At 51.4% G+C, this 22,900-nt stretch overlaps 1 protein-coding gene across 1 annotated transcript in view; it reads left to right on the plus strand.

Annotated features, from left to right (window-relative positions):
* Positions 1-21,881, plus strand: part of TRAIP (TRAF interacting protein) — a 30,768-nt gene extending 8,887 nt beyond the window's left edge. Inside the window, exons 4-15 of the mRNA XM_010369552.2 lie at positions 1,481-1,520; positions 2,741-2,868; positions 4,115-4,209; positions 4,714-4,827; positions 6,191-6,278; positions 6,896-6,985; positions 7,409-7,497; positions 18,118-18,270; positions 20,444-20,492; positions 20,746-20,895; positions 21,004-21,054; positions 21,264-21,881. Of these exons, the coding sequence (XP_010367854.1) occupies positions 1,481-1,520; positions 2,741-2,868; positions 4,115-4,209; positions 4,714-4,827; positions 6,191-6,278; positions 6,896-6,985; positions 7,409-7,497; positions 18,118-18,270; positions 20,444-20,492; positions 20,746-20,895; positions 21,004-21,054; positions 21,264-21,386 (1,170 nt within the window). The 3' untranslated portion in view covers positions 21,387-21,881. The remainder of the gene's footprint in view (positions 1-1,480; positions 1,521-2,740; positions 2,869-4,114; positions 4,210-4,713; positions 4,828-6,190; positions 6,279-6,895; positions 6,986-7,408; positions 7,498-18,117; positions 18,271-20,443; positions 20,493-20,745; positions 20,896-21,003; positions 21,055-21,263) is intronic.
* The last annotated feature ends 1,019 nt before the right edge of the window (positions 21,882-22,900 follow it).

A 22,900-nucleotide genomic window follows, 5' to 3' on the forward strand; every position in this document is an offset into this window, starting at 1 on the left:
TTTTAGCTTTTTTTGTGTGTGTAAGCAGGCTGCATTGGCAGAGAACTCTTGAGGAAGTTGGACTGGGATTCACAAATGATCCCTGGACTCTGAGGGTTAATTTACTGGGTATCTGTCAGATCAGAGTTCATTTGGCTTTGGCTCCAGGGTGTCATGATGTCCTTGGAACCTCACTGCTTCAGGTACATGGAGCTTTTGTGCTTAGAGCAAGCATGTTCATCGTCATGGTAACTACTCCCAGTTTTAAGTAGTGTCTTCCCTGTGATGAAAGCAACAAAGGCAGTTTCATTTATTTCCAGCTTTCAAAGCCAGGTTTGTGAGATAAGTAGCAACATCTTGGGTAGTTTGGAGCAAGGGCTTGGAAGCCCCTGCTGGAGTGTGGAAGAAGCCAGAGGACTATGGGTAGTGGTGCAGCAGCCATGGCTTAGTATATGTTCTCAGGCAGCCCCTGTGTGCTCTTCCTTACCCACCACTTCCACTCCCAGCTGTTCAGCCTATACTAACCAGCCCAGCCACCAGAAGCTCCTGCCCCCAGAGTCCTGGGTGGAGAGTTTGACAGCACAGTCTTATTTACCCACTGGGCCTGGGCCATACTGTTGGTCACATGTGAAATTCTGAGTCTTCTGTTGACCTTAGACGAGTGATCTAGAGTAAGGTTTGCCTGGATTCCATCTACCACCATGGACCCTTGGTCAAGCATTTCAGTTTTGTAAAAGTCCTTGGCTTTCTTTGTTATGGAGCAGGCACCTCTCTTGCTCATGAGGATGTTGAGTTCTCTGGCATCCTGAATAGGAACTGGGTTCAATTCTGCCACAGCTTCTCAGTGATTCTGTGGCATGGCTGTGGAACATTTGCAAGGGCTTTGAGAGGCTCACTTGATCCTCACAACAGTCTAGTTAGAGACTAGACACATGGGAGGTTTCATCCAGGAATACAAAAGCTATTCTGGCACCTACCTCTATTTGGTCCTAAGTCTGGAAGGTCTGTGGTACACAGAGCCATTTCAGAGCTTGGAGGAAAGTAGACTATGAATCAGGAAGACCCAGGGTAGGAGAGGAGGAGTAGTGGCCCAGGGTCCTTGGCCATTCCTATTGTGTGTCCCTAGTGAGGCAGCTGATACCCAGAGGGAATGAGACCAACACAGAGCAATGAGGCCAAGGAAACGATAGAAGCTTCTGCTATGGAGACTGATCACAGGGGCCCAACTTTACTTCCCTTCCACTATTCTACCTCTTTACCTGTCCTGGGGCCTTGCCCCTGAGATTATTCCTCCATCTTACCTACTTTTCAAAAGGGCACATAGAGCTAAAGCAGTGCTTATCTTTCCATTGTTAGCTTAGCTTGGCCTTGAGGCACTGCAGGATTCATGCCCTAGAAGGCCTCATTGTTCAATCCTGGGGCTCCCCACAACCTTATGGGAGACCACGTGGAGGTCGGCTATGATGCTTTCCTGCTGCTTATTGTGGGTATTGCCTTTCAGAATGAACTGGACAATATCAGAGCCCAGCTTTCCCAGAAAGGTGAGTTAGCAAGAGACAGGGGGTACTGGGAAGCCCCTGACTTGGATGCTGCAGGAAGGGGGCCCTAGGAGGAAGGTTTCAAACCGTTTGGGAGAGCCAGGGCCTTTCCCTGCTTTGTATGTCCAAGAGTCCTGCTAGCTCTTGTGGCTGGCAGAAAAAGAGAGAGAAGGGAGGTGACTGAAGCTGTTCACCTGGACCAGGTGAGCCTCTTGTCTCTGAGGGCAGCTTCTTGCCCAGGAACCAAGATGGGAGGGGGCTACCTGATGGGACAGAATATCTTTGGGAGAGGGCTCAGCAGCTGAGTTTGACTGGAACCTGCTTGAGTCCTGGGATGATGAACTAACTGGACCCATGAGGGGTGGGGAGTGGGCAGTAAAATATTTTCCTGTCCGGGCGCGGTGGCTCACGCCTATAATCCCAGCACTTTGGGAGGCCGAGGCGGGCGGATCACGAGGTCAGGAGATTGAGACCATCCTGTCTAACACAGTGAAACCCCGTCTCTACTAAAAATACAAAAAATTGGCTGGGCATGGTGGTGGGCGCCTGTAGTCCCAGCTACTCGGGAGGCTGAGGCAAGAGAATGGTGTGAACCGGGAGGCGGAGCTTGCAGTGAGCTGAGTTTGGGCCACTGCACTCCAGTCTCGGTGACAGAGCGAGACTCCTGTCTCAAAAAAAAAAAAAAAAAGGCCAGGCGCTGTGGCTCAAGCCTGTAATCCCAGCACTTTGGGAGGCCGAGACGGGCGGATCACGAGGTCAAGAGATCGAGACCATCCTGGCTAACACGGTGAAACCCCGTCTCTACTAAAAACATACAAAAAAAACTAGCCGGGCAAGGTGGCGGGCGCCTGTAGTCCCAGCTACTGGGGACGCTGAGGCAGGAGAATGGCATAAACCTGGGAGGCGGAGCTTGCAGTGAGCTGAGATCTGGCCACTGCACTCCAGCCCAGGCAACAGAGCGACACTCTGTCTCGAAAAAAAAAAAATTTTTTTTTCCTAAGTAGTTCAAGCAGTAGAAAGTGGGCTTTTACCTGAATGAAGGCTCTGGCTCAGCTTCTGTGGTTTGGCACATCCCAGAAAAGGAAACGGGCCACCCAGCTTTCTGGCCTGAGTCTTGTTTCTCACCTGCCTAAGGGATCAGGCACTGAAGCCAAGGGCCCAAGTTCTTATGCTGATGGATGGACAGGCCTTTCCCTTTCCCCTACCCTCTACCCCTGCTCCAGAGAAGGAGAAACGAGACAGCCAGGTCATCATCGACAATCTGCGGGACATGCTGGAAGAACGCAATGCTACTGTGGTATCTCTGCAGCAGGCCTTGGGCAAGGCCGAGATGCTGTGCTCTACATTGAAAGTAGGTCCTCAGGTTTTATGGGTACAGAATTGGTGGGGAGGTTTGCCCCAGAACTGGACTCCCCATTCTGGGTTTATCTTCTGGTTCTGCTTCAGTCAGTACCTTGGTTTGGGGAGTTGTAAAATAGAGGCAAATCACTTCTTCCCCTTGCCCTCCCATACTGTACCCATCCATCCCATAAGAAAAGGGCCATGATGGCTATACTTGGGGTTTTGTGCTAGGTAGCTTGAAGAGGCAAGGCCTTCCCAGTACCTCACAGAAGTGATGCTCAACTAAGAGCTCAGTGAGGCTGGGCCATGTTTCCAAAAGTGGTTCATACTCTACTGATGAGGCCAGCCTGAAGAACCTTCCATTAACACTCCAGTCCTTGGCTGGGCTGCTCTCCTGAGCCAGATCAAACAGCATCCTAGGGAGGAGCAAGGGCCTTTGAAGTCAGCTGTGCTGAGCTGACCAGCCAGATCAAAGCCTGCAGAGTGAACAGTCTTAGACCCAGATGAATTTTGCATCAGCCTGGGTTGGTGAGCCTCTTGCTCTCCAAGGGGCATGAGAGGTGATTGATCTGAACCCACGATTGATATTCTGGCCTTGTAGGCAGGAGCAGTCCTTGCTGGATGCCATTTGAAAGGGAAAGGGAGCCATCCTTGTGAACAGACAAGGCCCCAGGATATTCATTGTCTCTGTTCCTGCTTGGGGGCTGGGTTGGATCATGTGGTCTGGCTGGTGGGAGGGAGCAAACTGGCACCTGGCTGCAGAGCAGGAGTCTCTAATGGTATTCTCAGGTCAGAGACAAGTGGTCTTAGGCTGAAGGCAGCCTGGCCAGCTTCCCCTGGCTCAATTCTTCATTCTTGGCAACTGTCCATGGGTCTGGGTGGTGGATGGTGAGGCCTGGGTTTGTGCTCTGGAGTTCTTCAGCCACCTGTACAACATGTACCATGAGGCCCAGACCACTGAACCTTGGCAGCCCACAGTGGGCCTGTAAATGCTGGCAGTGGGCTGTGCCTACTGTAAGAAACCTTTCAGGAGGAAGCAGGCAGGGAGGTGAAGAAGCAGCTGGCTTAGAGCCTTTTAGCAGAAGCACAAGTGAGAATGGGACCCAGGAGCTTTACCTCCTGGGGTTTGGGAGTACATGGTTATCAGCATTTTCAAAACATAAGCTGCAGAGAGTTCTGGAGCAGTTTTCCTAGTGACTTTAGCAGTGGCTCCTGAGGGCCTCCAAGCATCAGGTATGGGTGTATTTGCTTTTCAGAAGCAGATGAAGTACTTGGAGCAGCAGCAGGATGAGACCAAACAAGCGCAAGAGGAGGCCCGCCGACTCAGGAGCAAGATGAAGACCATGGAGCAGTGAGTTTGGAGCTGGGTCCTGCACTGTGCCTTTGCCCCCAGGCCCTGCAAGTTCTTAGGACTGCAGCAGGGAGTGGGATTGGGTCATGTCCGAGGCTCAAATCTCCATAGGCCATGGAGGGCTCAGGTCAGCTGGGTGTGGGCACAGATCTTAGCCTCTATGAACTCTTCCACCATTCCAAGGAATGGGAGCCCTTGCCACATTCCTCCCTGTCTCTGTTGCCTGTGGCCAGATGACCTGGTGGGTTTTTCCCTTCAGGAACCTCTCTCCGGGAGATCCCTGACCTTGAGACCCTCTTTCAGCACCTCTTCTTTCTCAGCAGCATCCTTGGAGCTGTGCTTATCTCTGCCGTGGGGCCTTTGCTTGGGCACACCCACCTGCTAAACATCCTAGCAGCCTAGCCTGTTACCTTAGCAACGGCAGCAAAGGAAGGCAGAGCTGCACTGGGTACCTACCCATCAGCCTCCAGATTGCAAATGCCGTGGGCTGGGTGTGTTTTTCAGGATTGAGCTTCTACTCCAGAGCCAGCGCCCAGAGGTGGAGGAGATGATCCGAGACATGGGTGTGGGACAGTCAGCGGTGGAACAGCTGGCTGTGTACTGTGTGTCTCTCAAGAAGTGCGTACTCTGGCCCCTCTCAGCAAACACGGGAGATAGGCCATGGGGCTCCTGCCATGTCATTGCTTCCCATCTCTTGTAAAGCAGATGGAGCTAAGGGGCAAACTCTGGAGCCATGCTGCCTTTGAACCCTGATTCCACCTCTCCGCACCTATGTGGCCTGGTGCCAGTTTCTTGGCTTCTTTGACCTTCAACTTCCTGAATGGAGATAGTAGTAGACCTGCCTCATAGGATTGTTGAGAGGATTGAGTGTGAATCTTTTTTTTTTTTTTTTTTTTTTTTTTTTTGAGACGGAGTCTCGCTCTGTCACCCGGGCTGGAGTGCAGTGGCCGGATCTCAGCTCACTGCAAGCTCTGCCTCCCGGGTTTACGCCATTCTCCTGCCTCAGCCTCCCGAGTAGCTGGGACTACAGGCGCCCGCCACCTCGCCCGGCCAGTTTTTTTGTATTTTTTAATAGAGACGGGGTTTCACCGTGTTAGCCAGGATGGTCTCGATCTGCTGACCTCGTGATCCACCCATCTCGGCCTCCCAAAGTGCTGGGATTACAGGCTTGAGCCACCGTGCCCGGCCTTTTTTTTTTTTTTTTTTTTTTAATGAGACGGAGTCTCGCTCTGTCGCCCAGGCTGGAGTGCAGTGGCATGATCTCGGCTCACTGCAAGCTCCACCTCCCGAGTTCACACCGTTCTCCTGCCTCAGCCTCCTGAGTAGCTGGGACTACAGGCGCCCGCCACCGCGCCCGGCTAATTTTTTGTATTTTTAGTAGAGACGGGGTTTCACCGTGGTCTCGATCTCCTGACCTTGTGATCCGCCCACCTCGGCCTCCCAAAGTGCTGGGATTACAGGCATGAGACACCGCGCCCGGCCTGAGTGTGAATCTTAAGTGCTGTTTCTAAGGGAGTTGACCTAGCTCTCTGAGCTATAAGCCCCATTGTGATTGATATCTAGAGCCTGTTCCCCTCTAGCACTATGATCCTGCCTGGCTTGGATCAAACTCGTATTCTTACTCTGGTGGGTGTAAGGTTGGCAGGAAGGGTGGAGGGTCACTTAGCTGAGAGGCATAGAGGGTCCAAGATGCCTCCTTTAAGACCAGGTGGTTTAGGGGGCCCCCTAGTGAGACTGGGGCTTTCTGCATGCCCTCTCAAGTCACCAGTGCCTGCAGGACAGGCAGGAAGAAAGAGTCACTTCCTTGCGTTCTCTGCAGGACCCTCCACAGTGCCACCTGGTACTTATTGAGCTCAGGTGTCAAAGTAGGAATGAGAATGAGTTGAGGGGTTGGGCAGTGCTTTGTGTTAGATTAGTGCTGTGGCTCAGTCTGACCTGCAGGTGTTCTTTTCTGGCATCCCTTTCCATGGCCACATTGCAGAGAGTACGAGAATCTGAAAGAGGCACGGAAGGCCTCAGGGGAGCTGGCTGAGAAGCTGAGGAAGGATTTGTTTTCCTCCAGAAGCAAGGTAACTTAGCAGTGAACATGAGTTGAAGGAGAGGCGGCTCTCCTTTTGTCATGCTCACTCTGGTCTCCTGAGCAAGGCTATGGGACCTGATGGCACAGCTGACTCTCTGGGGCAGCTGGATGACTTATAGAGATTTGTTACCAGTCCTTACTGGGCATTGGTCTGAATATGTGGCTTGTCCACTAGGGGTAGACAGATCACAGAGGTACACCCCAACATGTGGACGCTTATGCTCCCCTCTGCTCTTCCCGGCTCCTGGGTACCTCTCAGCTGGCTGGAGAGCACAGGCCCCAAATGTGACAGCATCAGAGGCCTATTTTTGCACCATGTCTGGAGTAGGAGGGCCCCTGGAACCTGATTCGGTCAGCACAGCTGCTTTTACTTCTGGCATGGTGCATCCACAGGCTGCAGGATGTAGGAAGCAGCCTTTGCTTCTGGGCAGCTCCGGATGTGCATTGCCAGACTGAGGCCTAGCCTCAGAGAGCTGGGATCTCTTCTCATACCCCTAGTCTCTTCTGGACTCTAGGCTACCTTGATTACTCACTGGGGAACAGCAGGAGGGGCAGGGAACAAGGCTACCACTTGGTTTGTCCTTCACTCCCTACACTTTCTTATAGTTGCAGACAGTCTACTCTGAATTGGATCAGGCCAAGTTAGAACTGAAGTCAGCCCAGAAGGACTTACAGAGTGCTGACAAGGAAATCATGGTGAGGAATATCCCTGGCTTGACAGGAATGAGGGGTGGTTTGTGTGCCCTCCCAAAGCAGGGCTGGGCTATCTCTGCCCAGGACCCTTGCACCAGTCAGTGGCGGTTCTGGGCCCCTGCATCTTCCTGGGTCAGGGTGTGCCCCTTGGCCCTGGTCCGAACTGGAACCTGGGCCTCCTCAACAGAGGGCAGATAGCACCATGAGTCTTCCCTCATAGTCTGTCCTGTACTTACATCCCTGAGGTCCCTCATCAGAGGAGGGACTCTACCTGGGGCTTGGCCTCCTGAGCCTAATAATGGAGTATCAGGCCTTGCTCTGTTCCCAGTGGGCCGGCCTTTCATGCATGCTACTCATGTCCTCTGCATTATCTCTGGACTTGATGCCTCAGCCTTTCTCTCACACACTTTTCTTTCCCTCCCCAAGAGTCTGAAAAAGAAGCTAACGATGCTGCAGGAAACTTTGAACCTGCCACCAGTGGCCAATGAGACTGTCGACCGCCTGGTTTTAGAGAGGTTTGTTGAGCCTTGGGTGGTACAGGGGTCACAAGGTGGGAGAGCTTTCTGGTAACAGTCTTTACTCCTTCTGGCTTTGGTGGGGTGGGTGACCTTTGTGGACCTGATGTCTGCAGACAGCCTGCCCTGGAAGCCAGCCAAGATTTAGCTGGCAAGCAGCTTTGAAGCAAATTAGGCTCTGACACAGAGAGGCCAGAGGACCTAGAAGTGGTCTGAGAATAGGGCAGGAGCACTGACTGTCTTGGGGCATCCTGTTTATGGAGTAGCTCCCCACATGTATCTATCCACCCTAGATTTTGAAACAAACATGAAACCACTCTAACATAATTCCCATAGTGCCAGGAGTGCATGCTTTAAAGCTGCCAGCAGAGGGAGCCAAGAGGCAGAAGGATTGGTGTCCCGGCAAGCATGGGCATCCGTTTCTTCTCCTGAGAGTTTCGCAGAAACAGACTAGCTGAGAGCATCCTCAAGGCTACTTCCTGCCTGCCGAAAGTCCCCAGCAAGGACCCAGACAGAAAGCACACAACTCCTGTCAGTGGCCCCAGTCTTTTTTTTTTTTTTTTTTAAATGGAGTCTCACTCTGTTGCCAGGTTGGAGTGCAGTGGCACGATCTTGGCTTACTGCAATCTCTGCCTCCTGGATTGAAGCGATTCCCCTGCCTCACTCTCCCAAGTAGCTGGTATTACAGGTGCACACCATCATGCCCGGCTAATATTTTGTATTTTAGTAGAGACAGGGTTTCACCATGTTGGCCAGGATGGTCTCGATCTCCTGACCTCGTGATCCACTTGCCTCGGCCTCCCAAAGTGCTGGGATTACAGGTGTGAGCCACCATGCCTAGTTGCTTTTGTTTACTTTCTTTACCTCTTCAGTGTGCTGGAAGGCCTGGACTCCTACAGCAGGTCCTTGATGAGTGCCCACTGCATGGCAGGCCTTCTCTGTTCTCTTGGAGCTTATATTCCAGTGGGATAGATGAGCTGGGAGTTTCGATGGCTAAGCCCACAGCCCACTAGCTATGTACTACATTATAGAATCTGATCTGTAGCTCTCAGTTGGGGACAGGCCCACCTCATTCTGAGTAAGCTTCATGCCAGGGCCTGTAGCCCATTTGGTACAGGGAGGACAATAGTCTCCCTTGGCTTTCAGGCCAGCAGGACACTAAACTGACAAACCTTCGTAAGGTGGGCTGGGCTTGTCATCAAGCCACATGAGGATGACTTCATTCATTTTTGTCTCCAGTATTTTTCTGGGCATAACTATCGAAGTGGTTGGCTGGGTGCATTGACTCATACCTGTAATCTCAGCGCTTTGGGAGGCCAAGGTGGGAGGACTGCTTGAGTCCAGGAGTTCAAGACCAGCCTGGGCAACATAGTGAGACCCTGTATCAAAAAAGTTAAAACTTAGTCAAACATGGTGGCACACACTTGTAGTTCAGGAGGCCAAGGCAGGAGAATCACTTGAGCCCAAGAGTCGAGCTATGATTGTGCCGCTGCCCTCCATCTTGGGAGACAGAGTAAGACCCTGTCTCTCTTGAGAGACCAGACACGGTGGCTCACGCCTGTAACCCCAGCACTTTGGGAGGCTGAGGCAGGTGGATTACCTGAGGTCAGGAGTTCGAGACCAGCCTGACCAATATGGTGAAACCCCGTCTCTACTAAAAATACAAAAATTAGCTGGGTGTGGTGGTGGGCACCTGTAATCCCAGTTACTCGAGAGGCTGAGGCAGGACAATCGCTTGAACCTGGGAGGTGGAGGTTGCAGTGAGCTGTGATCGTACCACTGCACTCCAGCCTGGGTGACAGAAAGACTCTGTCCCAAGAAAAAGAAAAAAAAAATTACGGTGGCAGATCTGTTTGTTTTTAGCAAAAGCTCTTCTTTTAACTAGACATTAGGCAGCACCAGCACAGTCTATTCTTGTTTTTGTTTGTTTGTTTGTTTTGAGATAGGGTCTCATTCTAGGTGCCCAGGCTGGAGTGCAGTGGTGTGATCACAGCCCACTGCAGCCTTGACCTCCTGGCCTCAGGTGATGTGATCCTCCTGCCTCAGCCTCCTGGATAGCTGGGACTAAAGTGCTGGGATTACAAGCATGAGCCACCATTCCCAGCCTAGGCACAGCGCCTGCTAAACTCAGAGCCTCAAGCTCTCAAAAATGGTTGTTGAATCCTCAGCAATAGCATTGCCCTGTCTTCTTTGTGGTCTGATGGCAAGACCCTCACAACTACAAGTGACCTCAAAGACTCTGCCTCTACCTTTCTCCTGTGACTACTAATGTGTTACTACAGAGGTCTGGAAGAAGTCTTAAGTTTTCTTGGGCCATCTACTCAGGAGGCTGACGTGAGAGGATCACTTGAGCCTGGGAGGTCAAGGCTGCAGTGAGCGATGATCACGCCACTGCACTCTAGCCTGGGCAACAGAGTGAGACCTGTCTCAAAAAAAAAAAGTCATGTCAAGGAAGGTGGAAGAGTAGAAAGCTCCAGGAATCCATCTCTCTGTGGCAACAGTTGAGCTGGCTGAAACTATCTGAAGCAACCACTTTGGAAATCTGGTCTAGTAGAACATTTTCAGCATCCAGGGAAGAGGTTGATGAAGAAGCTGGTAAACTTCAGTAAATTTTCTCATAGCAGCTCCACCTCCTGGGCTTAAGTGATCCTCCTGCCTCAATCTCCTGAGTAGCTGGGATTGACTACAGGCATGCACCACCACACCCAACTAATTTTTTGTAGACACAGGGTCTCACTTATTGCCCAGGCTGGTCTTGAACTCCTGACCGCAAGCGATCCTCCTGCCTGGGCTTCCCAAAGTGCTGGGATTACAGGTGTGAGCCGCCTTTTTTTTCTTCCCCTCCCCTCCCCTCCCCTTCCTTTCCTTTCGTTTCCTTTTTTTTCTTTCTTTTCTTTTTGAAACGGTGTCTTGCTCTGTCGCCCAGGCTGGAGTACAGTGGTGCCATCTTGGCTCACTGCAACCTCCACTTCCTGGGTTGAAGCGATTCTCCTACCTCAACCTCCCAAGTAGCTGGGATTATAGGCACGCTCCACCATGCCCAGCTAGTTTTTTGTATTTTTAGTAGAGACGGAGTTTCACCATGTTGGCCAGGCTGGTCTTTAACTCCTGACCTCAAGTGATCTTCCCACCTTGGCCTCCCAAAGTGCTGAGATTACAGGTGTGAGCCACCATGCCCAGCCACCACCATTTCTTGATTTAAAATTAGGAAAATTGGCTGGGCGTGGTGGCTCAAGCCTGTAATCCCAGCACTTTGGGAGGCCGAGACAGGCGGATCACGAGGTCAGGAGATCGAGACCATCCTGGCTAACACGGTGAAACCCCGTCTCTACTAAAAAATACAAAAATCTAGCCAGGCGAGATGGCGGGCACCTGTAGTCCCAGCTACTCGGGAGGCTGAGGCAGGAGAATGGCGTGAACCCAGGAGGCAGAGCTTGCAGTGAGCTGAGATCCGGCCACTGCACTCCAGCCTGGGCGACAGAGCGAGACTCTGTCTCAAAAAAATAAAAATAAATAAAATAAATAAAATTAGGAAAATTAAGAAATTTCTGACTGGATATGGTGGTTGTACTGAAAACACAAAAATTAGCCAGGTGTGGTGGTGCACGCCTATAATCCCAGCTACTTGGGAGGCTGACACATGAGAATGGCTTGAACCCAGGAGGTGGGAGGTTGCAGTGAGCTGGGATCGTGCCACTGTACTCCAGCCTGGATGACAGAGTGAGACTCTGTCACAAAAACAAAAACAAAAAAAATTAAGAAATTTCTTTCTTTTTTTTTTTTTGTTTTTTTTTTTTGTTTTTTGTTTTTGAGACAGAGTCTCGCTCTGTCACCCAGGCTGGAGTGCAGTGGCCGGATCTCAGCTCACTGCAAGCTCCGCCTCCTGGGTTCACGCCATTCTCCTGCCTCAGCCTCCCGAGTAGCTGGGACTACAGGCGCCCGCCACCTCGCCTGGCTAGTTTTTTGTATTTTTTAGTAGAGACGGGATTTCACCCGGTTAGCCAGGATGGTGTCGATCTCCTAACCTTGTGATCCGCCCATCTTGGCCTCCCAAAGTGCTGGGATTACAGGCTTGAGCCACCGCGCCCGGCCCAAGAAGTTTCTTAAGTTTTTTAAGAAACTTCTTAATTTTTATAACTTTTTACTGCAGCAATGTTTTTTATTGTGGTAAAATATAAACAAAATTCACCATCGTAACCATTTTTAAGTACATTTCTGTGGCGTCAAGTACAATTACTTGCTGTGCAACCATCACCACCATCCCACTCCAGAATGTTTTCATCTCCCCAAGGTGAAATTCTATACCCATTAAACAGTAACTCCCCTTTCCCCTTTCTCCTCAGCTCCTTCACTTACCATTTTACTTTCCGTCTCTATCAATTTGACTACTTTAGGAGCCTCATATAAGTGAACTTATATAATATTTGTCCTTTTATTACTGACTTATTTCACTTAGCATAATGTCTTCAAGGTTTATCCATGTAGCATGTATTAGAATTTTCTTCCTTTTTAAGGCTGAATCATTAATCATATTTAATGTAATTTTTTTTTTTTTTTTTTTTGAGATAGAGTGTTACTCTGTTGCCCAGGCTGGAGTGCAGTGGCATGATCTTGGCTCACTGCAGCCTCCGCCCCCTGGGTTCCAGGGATCCTCCCACCTCAGCCTTCAAGTAGCTGAGATTACAGGCATGTGCCACAATGCCCAGTTAATTTATTTAATTTTATATTTTGTAGAGACAGAGTCTCAATATGTTGCCCAGGTCAATATTGAACTCCTGGCCTCAAGCCATCCTCCCACCTCAGCCTCCCAAATTGTTGGTATTACAGGCGTGAGCTACTGTGCCTGGCAGTATTCATGTTTTAAATTTGCAAGCATTCTTTCTTGCTCTTTGGGTATGTCTGTTTTACAAAGCACGATGTTCTTGTTTTTTTGTTTTTTTGTTTTTTTTTTTTGTTGAGACGGAGTCTCGCTCTGTCGCCCAGGCTGGAGTGCAGTGGCCAGATCTCAGCTCACTGCAAGCTCCGCCTCCCGGGTTCTCGCCATTCTCCTGCCTCAGCCTCCCGAGTAGCTGGGACTACGGGCACCCGCCACAACACCTGGCTGATTTTTTGTATTTTTAGTAGAGATGGGGTTTCACCGTGTTAGCCAGGATGGTCTCGATCTCCTGACCTCGTGATCCGCCCGTCTTGGCCTCCCAAAGTGCTGGGATTACAGGCTTGAGCTACCGCGCCCGACCTGTTTTTTTTTTTTTTTTGAGACGGAGTCTCGCTCTGTCGCCCAGGCTGGAGTGCAGTGGCGCAATCTCGGCTCACTGCAAGCTCCGCCTCCTGAGTTTATGCCATTCTCCTGCCTCAGCCTCCTGAGTAGCTGGGACTACAGGTGCCCACCACCATGCCTGGCTAATTTTTTGTATTTTTAGTAGAGATGAGGGATGTTCTTGTTTTATGGTCTCATATTTCTCTTTGTCTCAGAGTCAGTATTTGTGCACCGTAGACTTTCTCCTGGGCTCCTCTCCCATACCTGGTAGTCCTTGGCTACTTTGGAGGCCAACCTATGTGGGTAGGGTTTGGGGGAGATGTGCAGACAATTCACATCATGTTGAGTCTTACCTGAACCCAGGATGCAGAAGGCTTTACTGTTGGGTCCAGTAATATTGACTGCCCTAGGTCATTGTACATGGTTTGTTTAGTGTCTTTGAGAAAAGCTCTTCTATTTATTGGCCCAGGGCAGCAGCCTGACTGCCTAGTGTTCTACCAATGCAGATTAGGGTAGGGTGGAGCCAAGCTTACAATTTCATCAGTGTTCCAGTTTTCAGGCCTGTTTAATGCTTTTGCAAGGCCTTCCCTTGCCTTCATGGACCCCTCCTTGTGGGTTCTGGCAGCTATGTCAGTCTCTTGTCCCCTGGCCATGCTTTCTCTCCCAGAATTTTTTGGAAATATCTGGGGGCTGATGGTGGTTGCCCTTTCTACTTGTTGCAGTAGGATTACCCTTCATACCTGTCATTTTAGTGAGGCATCAGCAGGTAGCCACCACCCCAACTACAAACTCAGTGTTAGGAAGATCTCTCTCATGGGCCCCAAGGGCCCCTGAACTCTAGGCTGGAGAGAGCCAGGGAGATCTTTCCTTAGGGTAGGGTAAGGCCGCCAGGAGCCATGAGTTCATGGAGGAGACATTGACTAATCCCATGCCACACAGGCAATGAGCTGCTCAAGGCCTTAGCTATGTTCTGGAAAGGGGAGCTTTGAGTGTCTTGCCTGACCCACTGAGGCCTCTGGCATGAAGCCCTGTAAGTTGACCATGGGTGGGTGTCCCAAGGGTGATAGTGTCACTCAGGAGGGCCTCAAGCCAGCCTCAACCAGTGAGGGAAGGACTACTAAGCCCTAGGTTCTTCCTCCTTATAGGACAAACAGAAGGTGGGAAGGAAAGAAAGTGGACCCCTGGCAGAAAGGGAAACAGGTTTCAAGCTCATAAAGGAAGAAGAATAGGCCGGGCGCGGTGGCTCAAGCCTGTAATCCCAGCACTTTGGGAGGCTGAGATGGGCGGATCACGAAGTCAGGAGATCGAGACCATCCTGGCTAACACGGTGAAACCCCGTCTCTACTAAAAAAAAAAAAATACAAAAAACTAGCCGGGCATGGTGGCGGGCGCCTGTAGTCCCAGCTACTCGGGAGGCTGAGGCAGGAGAATGGCATAAACCCAGGAGGCAGAGCTTGCAGTGAGCCGAGATCCGGCCACTGCACTCCAGCCTGGGTGACAGAGCGAGACTCTGTCTCAAAAAAAAAAAAAAAAAAAAGGAAGAAGAATATAGAAACAGTCTAAGAGAAGGCCGGGCCCAGTGGCTCACACCTGTAATCCCAGCAGTTTGGGAGGCCGAGGTGGGCAGATCACAAGGTCAGGAGATCGAGACCATCCTGGCTAACATGGTAAAACCCCGTCTCTACTAAAAATACAGAAAGTTAGCTGGGCATGGTGGTGGGTGCCTGTAGTCCCAGCTACTCAGGAGGCTGAGGCAGGAGAATGGTGTGAACCCGGAAAGCAGAGCTTGCTGTGAGCCGAGATCGCACCACTGGACTCCAGCCTGGGCAACAGAGCAAGATTCCATCTCAAAAAAAAAAAAAAAAAAGGCCGGGTGCGGTGGCTCAAGCCTGTAATCCCAGCACTTTGGGAGGCCGAGACGGGCGGATCACGAGGTCAGGAGATTGAGACCATCCTGGCTAACACGGTGAAACCCCGTCTCTACTAAAAATACAAAAAACTAGCCGGGCGAGGTGGCGGGCGCCTGTAGTCCCAGCTACTCGGGAGGCTGAGGCAGGAGAATGGCGAGAACCCGGGAGGCGGAGCTTGCAGTGAGCTGAGATCCGGCCACTGCACTCCAGCCTGGGCGACAGAGCGAGACTCCGTCTCAACAACAACAACAAAAAAAAGTCTAAGAGAAGAAGAAATGTGTCCTTATGATCCAGATGTGGATATGGGGAGTGAGGGAGGCACCGTGAGAACCTCCTGAGTCTTGAGTTTAGTGTTGTGGATGACCAGGAGGTGCAAGTGAATAAACCTGGCTTGTCTTGAGCTTGGGCACCACTAGGCAACGCCTTAGGGGATGGCTGGGAGTAGAAAGTCCTGCATTGGCCGGGCGCGGTGGCTCAAGCCTGTAATCCCAGCACTTTGGGAGGCCGAGACGGGCGGATCACAAGGTCAGGAGATCAAGACCATCCTAGCTAACACGGTGAAACCCCGTCTCTACTAAAAAATACAAAAAACTAGCCGGGCAAGGTGGTGGGTAACCATAGTCCCTGCTACTCAGGAGGCTGAGGCAGGAGAATGGTGTAAACCCGGGAGGCAGAGCTTGCAGTGAGCTGAGATCCGGCCACTGCACTCCAGCCTGGGCGACAGAGCGAGACTCTGTCTCAAAAAAAGAAAAAAAAAAAGGAAGTCCTGCCTTGAGCCACCTTGAGGGTAAAATTCACAGCACCCAGCGAGATCCTGCCTGCCTCTTGAGTTTACCTTTCCTAACCTGAGCCTCAACTTGCTGGGATTGGTAAATGGTGGCAGAATATGGATACTGCAAAAAAGTTGGCATGAGTGGTCCTGGCTGCTGTGGTTCCCAGAGGAGGAAGCAAAGCAGCTAGCCTGGAGTTGGTTTGAGGTGGGTTTGTGCAGCCTTCATTTTCACTTGGAGGCAAGGACAGAAGTAGAGCTTCTAGGGTCCTGGACAGGGAAAGGAAGAAATAGTCCAGGCTGCCTGGATTGCTTAGCCACCCAGATCAATGCAGGTAGCCTTCCTCCCTCTGATGTGTACACCCCAGTGAGAGTGGGACTGTGGTGCAGCCCTGAAAAGTTTGAGGAAGGAAAGAGAGAAGGCATCTTTGGAGCTACCCTTGCCACTCCCCAGGGTTCTCCTTGTATGGCAGGAGCTGGGGAGCCCTGCCAGGTCTGGGTGGGCTGGAAGAATCCTGTGGGCTGTAGTTTTTAATAGAATAAAACTTCACTCCCCCCCCCCCCCCACACCCACCCGTTATAAAAGTAAAAACACACTCATTGAGAATTTGGAAAATAGGGAATTATAGAGGTAGTTACAGTTGACATGTGGAATATTTCCTTCTACTCCTTTTTCTGCATGTGGGGGTGGGGTTGGGAGTGGTGGGGGGGTGCCAAATCATGTAATTGCACTATACATGGAGTTTTGTGTGCTTTTTAAATTAAATTAAATTTTTTTTTGAGATGGAGTCTCGCTCTGTCGCCCAGGGTAATGCAGTGGCGCGATCTCAGCTCACTGCAAGCTCCACCTCCTGGGTTCATGTCATTCTCCTGCCTTAGCCTCCCAAGTAGCTGGGACCACAGGTGCCCGCCACCATGCCGGTTAATTTTTTGTATTTTTGGTAGAGATGGGGTTTCACCGTGTTAGCCAGGATGGTCTCGATCACATGACCTCGTGATCTGCCTGCCTTGGCCTCCCAAAGTGCTGGGATTACAGGCGTGAGCCACCATGCCTGGCCAAATTAAATTTTTTTTTTTTTTTTTGAGACGGAGTCTCTCTCTGTCGCCCAGGCTGGAGTGCAGTGGCCGGATCTCAGCTCACTGCAACCTCCGCCTCCTGGGTTTATGCCATTCTCCTGCCTCAGCCTCCCAAGTAGCTGGGACTACAGGCGCCTGCCACCTCGCCTGGCTAGTTTTTGTATTTTTTAGTAGAGACAGGGTTTCACCATGTTCGCCCGGATGGTCTCGATCTTCTGACCTCGTGATCCACCCGTCTCGGCCTCCCAAAGTGCTGGGATTACAGGCTTGAGCCACCACGCCCGGCCCCAAATTAAATTTTTTTAAGACAGAGTCTGGATCAGTGCAGTGGTGCAATCAGGAATTACTGTTGCATGCTTTTTTTTTTTTTTTTTTTTTTTTGAGGCGGAGTCTCGCTCTGTCGCCCGGACTGGAGTGCAGTGGCCAGATCTCAGCTCACTGCAAGCTCCGCCTCCCGGGTTTACGCCATTCTCCTGCCTCAGCCTCCCGAGTAGCTGGGACTACAGGCGCCCGCCACTTCGCCCGGCTAGTTTTTGTATTTTTAGTAGAGACGGGGTTTCACCGTGTTAGCCAGGATGGTCTCGATCTCCTGACCTCGTGATCCACCCGTCTCGGCCTCCCAAAGTGCTGGGATTACAGGCTTGAGCCACCGCGCCCGGCCGCTTTTTTTTTTTTTTTTGGATACAGAGTCTTGCTCTGTCGCCAGGCTGGAGTGCTGGAGTGGAAGTGCAGTGGCGCAATTTCGGCTCTGTCTCAAAAAAATAAATAAATAAATCTAGCATACAAACATTTCCCCATGTTATTAAATTTACTCTCTGTAAACACTACGTTTTGCCTATGTCATATTTAAGCTATGACGGCCAGTCCCCTAGGGAATCATTTTGATGGTTTCTAATATTGTGCCATTTGCCGGGATAAGTAGCAACATCACAGGGAGAGGAAGGGAGACCTTCCCTCCACATCAATCTGTGGTGACATCTCTGACTGGCTCCTTACATTGCATTCTGAGACATGAGGCCATGTGATCAAAGGGCAGTAGGCTTTTGTTTATACATTTAGGTTTTCTCTGGGTTTTGGCTTGCTTCTTTCTTTGTCTTCCAGACTTTCACTGGTCCCGTGACTATGCAAAGGACTGAGTCAAGTGGTTTATTCTGTAGAGAGTAGGGCTTTTTTTTTTTTTTTGGAGACATAGTCTCGCTCTGTTGCCAGGCTGGAATGCAGTGGCGCAATCTCGGCTCACTGCAACCTCCGCCTCCCAGATTCAAGCGATTCTCCTACCTCAGCCTTCTGAATAGCTGGGACTACAGACACGAGCCACCACGCCCAGCTAATTTTTGTATTTTTAGTAGAGATGGGGTTTCACCATGTTGGCCGGGATGGTCTCGATCTCCTGACCTCGTGATCCACCCACCTCAGCCTCCCAAAGTGCTGGGATTACAGGCGTGAGCCACTGTGCCTGGCCGAGAGTAGGGCTTTCTTGAAGGGTGGCCTTGAGTCAGGAGTGGGCTCCAGGTCCCTGGAGCTGAGTTGTCTCTGATGCTTGAGGAGCTGTTGTCCTTCTGGGTTACCACTGTGGCCCCAAGTAACCAGGTCATCTCTGCCTTCAGCCCAGCCCCTGTGGAAGTGAACCTGAAGCTCCGCCGGCCATCCTTCAGTGAGGATATTGATCTCAATGCTACCTTTGATGTGGATACTCCCCCAGCCCGGCCCTCCAGCTCCCAGCATGGTTACTCTAGAAAACTTTGCCTAGAGAAGTCACAGTGAGTGGTAGTCCCTGGCACTGTCCATGGGCTGGTGGGGGGATAGCTAAGACAGCTCTGCAGGCCCTGTGCTGTTAGCTCTGAGTGGCTGATGGGGCAGTGAGTGCTGCCTAGGCTTGGCTATGGCTTTGGTTCCAGCTACCTCTTGTTCCCTTACCTGAGCACTCAATCTGTGCAAACCCCTTCTCGTCTCATTATTCCTCACCATCACCCTTCAAGGCAAAGGTATTGGAATGCAAGTTAGAGAGAATGTAGGGATGCCAGAAGGTGTGGGTCTGGGCCAGTGGAGTTGGAGAGGGTGCTCCCAATACCTTGAAGGTATGCCCACCAGAGTTCTGAGCCAGGGACTCTGAACTTCCTCTTCTATGTTTGCCTCTGAGGCTCATGCCTGAGGGAGAATCATCTCAAACCACAGAGCCCAGGGCCTTACCACCCAAGGGGGTGACCCACAGGGGCAGGCATGAGAAGCTGTCTGGAACTCCAGTGGGGCAGGTGGAACCTGCTCTGGGGTACTGTGGGACCAGAAAAAGGGAGGCTGTCTCCTTGACCAGGTTTGCCAAGTGTGGTTCACTGTGGAGACAAGGACTATACTCATTCATACAGGTACTGTTCAGGTGAGGCTGGTCAAGGGCTGGGCAGGTTTCCTCTTATTCAAAGACTTTGGACAGAAAGATAAGAAAGAGAAAGAAATTGAGATGCTAGACAGTGGAGGTGGAAGTGAGCAAGAGGGCAAGCCAGCTGGGCTGTCTAACCTCCCAAACCTCAGGGGCATGGGCATCCCTGTTGTAGAGGGCCAGGCCTGGTAGCAATGAGAAACAAACCTAGGACCCATGGGCTGCAGTCCCCAGGGATCCTGTCAGTGTCTGCTGTGTACTCTGGCTTCCTCCCGTTGCCCGTCTTCCGCTGTAAAGGTTGAAGGTGGACATCTGGGGTCTTCAGGCTGCCAGGCCTTTCAGAGACATTTCCACCACCTTCAGGGCCTGTGGAGGTAGCGAAGGAGGTAGTGAAGTTCAGAGTCCCTAACTCAGCTCATCTGTTCTGGAGCCTTGGTTGTCATGTAGCCTTACCACAGGCCTTTAAGGCAAGAGCAGAGGAGTCAGCCACCAGGCCCTGATCCCATGCCTGTCCTTATGACTTGAGAAGCCACAGGGCCAGTCTTAGATCACCATCTTCTCAGGCCGGTTGTGGTGGCTCATGCCTGTAATCCCAGCACTTTGGGAGGCTGAGGCGGGTGGATCACACGAGGTCAGGAGATTCAGACCATCCCGGCTAAAACAGTGAAACCCCGTCTCTACTAAAAATACAAAAAAATTTAGCCAGGCCTAGTGGCGGGCGCCTGTAGTCCCAGCCACTCGGGAGGCTGAGGCAGGAGAATGGCGGGAACCTGGGAGGTGGAGCTTTCAGTGAGCCGAGATCATGCCACTGCACTCCAGCCTGGGCGGCAGAGTGAGACTCCACCTCTAAATAAATAAATAAATAAATAAAGATCACCATCTTCTCACCCACCAGGGAAAATGCCAGTAGAGGGTATCCAGCTGCTGGGTTCCCCAGGAATTGGATGGAAATACAGTTTCCAGCTCTGGGGCTGGGATTAGGAGGCCAGGGCCTGGGGCCATGTGCTATTCTGCCCCAGGCCCTTCCTACACACACTCTCTAGGGAGATGGCCTGGCCCTCTGTTCTGAGAGGAGTTTGTGAGCGACTTTACTGAAAGGCTAACTTACTGAGGCTCTCGTGGAGGTAGTGTCCCCTCTCTGGGAAGGCAGGACTAGGCCTGAGCTCATAAGATGCCTTTTGCTCATATCAGGGCATGACTGGCTTTCCTCCTGTGGGTGGTGAGTTGGTTGGGCTCTCCAGCCCCATACAGAGCCTGGGACATGGTAAGGTGCCCGAGGACTTGAGGAGCATTGGAATTTGGCCTTGAGTGGAAGCCACAGGATTGGAACACGGTCCAGTCATCCCCAGTCATCCCTGTCTCTGCCACCCTACTGGCTATGACTGTCCAGCTGTTACAGACCAGAACTTGGGGTGGGATCACTGAGGTGCCTTGCCCAGAATGCAGGCATGGCAGCAGCAGTGCCACATGGTAACTCCCCAAGGTACGTGTGCTGAGGCTGGTTCACCTGCCCTCATGTCTTTCTTACCTACCCCTTGCCTTCTGTTTCATTCTTGTAGCTCCCCAATTCAGGATGTCCCCAAGAAGATATGCAAAGGCCCCAAGAAGGTAAGAGCTTTCTAGAAGAAGCACAGTCTAACCATTGCCAGGACTGGACTTTTGGGAGGGCACTGTCTTGCCAGAGCCCTGTCACTCCTGGTCCAGAACTGAGGTACTTTGGAGCCACCCTTGGGATTCTACTCATTATCCCTCCTGCCTCCTAGTGAGGAATCAGAGATCCTGATCTTGTTCTACCACCACTACCCTCCCTCCTTTGCTGACATCTGGCTTATCAAGTCTGGCCCTGGGGTCTTCCCTGCAGAAGTCCCAGCTTTCACTGGGTGACCAGAGCTGTGCAGGAGAGCCAGATGAGGAATTGGTTGGTGCCTTCCCTATTTTTGTCCGGAATGCCATCCTGGGCCAGAAACAGCCCAAGAGGCCCAGGTCAGAGTCCTGTCGCAGCAAAGATGTGGTGAGTATGGCTTCTCACAGTGGCAGGAGCCAACCCTCTTGGGTAGAAATGGGTGGCCAGCCACCCAGCCCATTAGCCTGGCCCACTCATCTCTTTTTTCCACCCTAGGTAAGGACAGGCTTCGATGGGCTCGGTGGCCGGACAAAATTCATCCAGCCTGTATCCTTTTTCTGTGATGTTGAGCTGAGCTGAGCTGTGGAGCCCATACTATGCCTCACCTATACTCCCAGCCTGCCAGTGCCAACAGCCTCAGGTGTGCAGTGCTGGGCCTCATTCTGTGTACTGGGGCTGCCCAGCCCCGGCTCAGAGCCTTTCTTGCCCTGCATTACAGTCCTTTCTCCAAGCCTCTTCCTTGACAGCTCTTCCAGACTGACACAGCCATGATCCGCCCATTGCCTGTTAAGCCCAAGACCAAGGCTAAGCAGAGAGTGAGGGTGAAGACAGTGCCTTCTCTCTCCCAGGCCAAGCTGGACACCTTCCTGTGGTCGTGAGAACAGTGAGTCTGACCAGTGGCCAGACACATGCCTCCAACTTGTAGGATTTAAGGACTGTCTAGGCAGGGGGTTTTGTGGGCAGAGCCCCACTTTCGGGACCAGCCTGAGGAGTAAGGGTAGACAAACAGGTGAGGGGGAGTGTGACTCCCAGAGACTGCTCTTCCTGCCCTCACCCTGCCCCACTCCCATGACTGGGAGCTGACATGACCAGCCCACCGATCCTGTCAGCAGGGCCTGCTCTTGTTGCCAGGCTCCTGTTTATAGCCATGATCAGATGTGGTCTGACTCTTTCTGGGCCTGGAGACCACGGTCGCTTGTTGACTGCCTCTGTGGACCAGAGTACTTGAGGCATCTCAGGCAGCCTCAGCCTGAGCTTCTACCTGCCTTTGACTTGCTGCTAGGCATAGCCTGGGCCAAGCAGGTTGGGGAATGGAGGATAGAATGGGATGTATGGAGAGGATGGAAGATTTTCATGTAAAATAAAATTAAAAATAATAATAATCTCTTCTTCCTGGTTCTGAGAGTGTAAATTTGCACCAACACTTTAGAAAACTGTTTGGCATGACTTTCTAAAGCAGGAATATCACCTAGCCTCAGACCTAGCAGTTCCTTCCCTAGGCATGTGCCTTCTCATGGGGCACAGGAAGACTCTAGCAAAAATGAGATCACTTCTGCTTTTCTCACAATCTCTAACCTGGGCACAGCCTAAAGGCCATAAGTAGGAAAGTGAATGACTAAACGGAAATCTATCTATACAGGGATACTCACAGCAAATAACCAGCGACCACTACCTTCCGTTCCTCCCCATGTTTAAACGCTACCAGCCAAATTACTAGCTTTTGACTTTTGGCTGCAAAGGCACTTTCTTTCTTTCTTTTTTTTCTTTTTGCAACAGGGTCTCCCTCTGTCTCCCAGGCTAGAGTGCAGCGGCACAATCACAGTTCACTGCAGCCTCAACCTCCCAGGCTCAGGTGATCCTCCCACCTCAACCTGTAGCTGGGACTGCAGGTACATGCCACCACACCTGGCTAATTTTTTTATTTTTACTTTTTGTAGAGACAAGATCCTGCAGTGTTGCCCAGGCTGGTCTCAAACCCCTGATCTCAAGCGATCCTTCTGCCTTGGCTTCCCAAAGTGCTGGAATTATAGGTGTGAGCCACCACACCCAGCCAAGGGCACTTTCTTTCAAGTGCTTCACTTCTTGACCCCTAGCCTGGGTGAAGTCCCCTAAATTTCCCTCTCCCACTATTAGGTAGGAGTTCACCTGTTTTCCCAGGACCCAGCATGGGGATTAAGAGCACAGGGAGTGAGTGAGTGCTGTAGTGGAGGTTGCCCAGCTGATCTCTAGCATATCTGGAGGAGTATGGGGCTTTGTGGCAAGGAGGTGCCATTCTTGGTTATGAGTTTTGGCCCCTCTGCAGCTGACTTGAGCCAAGGAAGTTTAGTGATGTGAGGTGAAGCATCAGGTTAAGAGTGTAGGGGCTGGCTGCTAGCACTGTCCTTACCAGCTG

The sequence above is a fragment of the Rhinopithecus roxellana genome, chromosome 1, assembly GCF_007565055.1.
Source record: "Rhinopithecus roxellana isolate Shanxi Qingling chromosome 1, ASM756505v1, whole genome shotgun sequence".
In the NCBI taxonomy this organism is placed as follows: Eukaryota; Metazoa; Chordata; class Mammalia; order Primates; family Cercopithecidae; genus Rhinopithecus; species Rhinopithecus roxellana.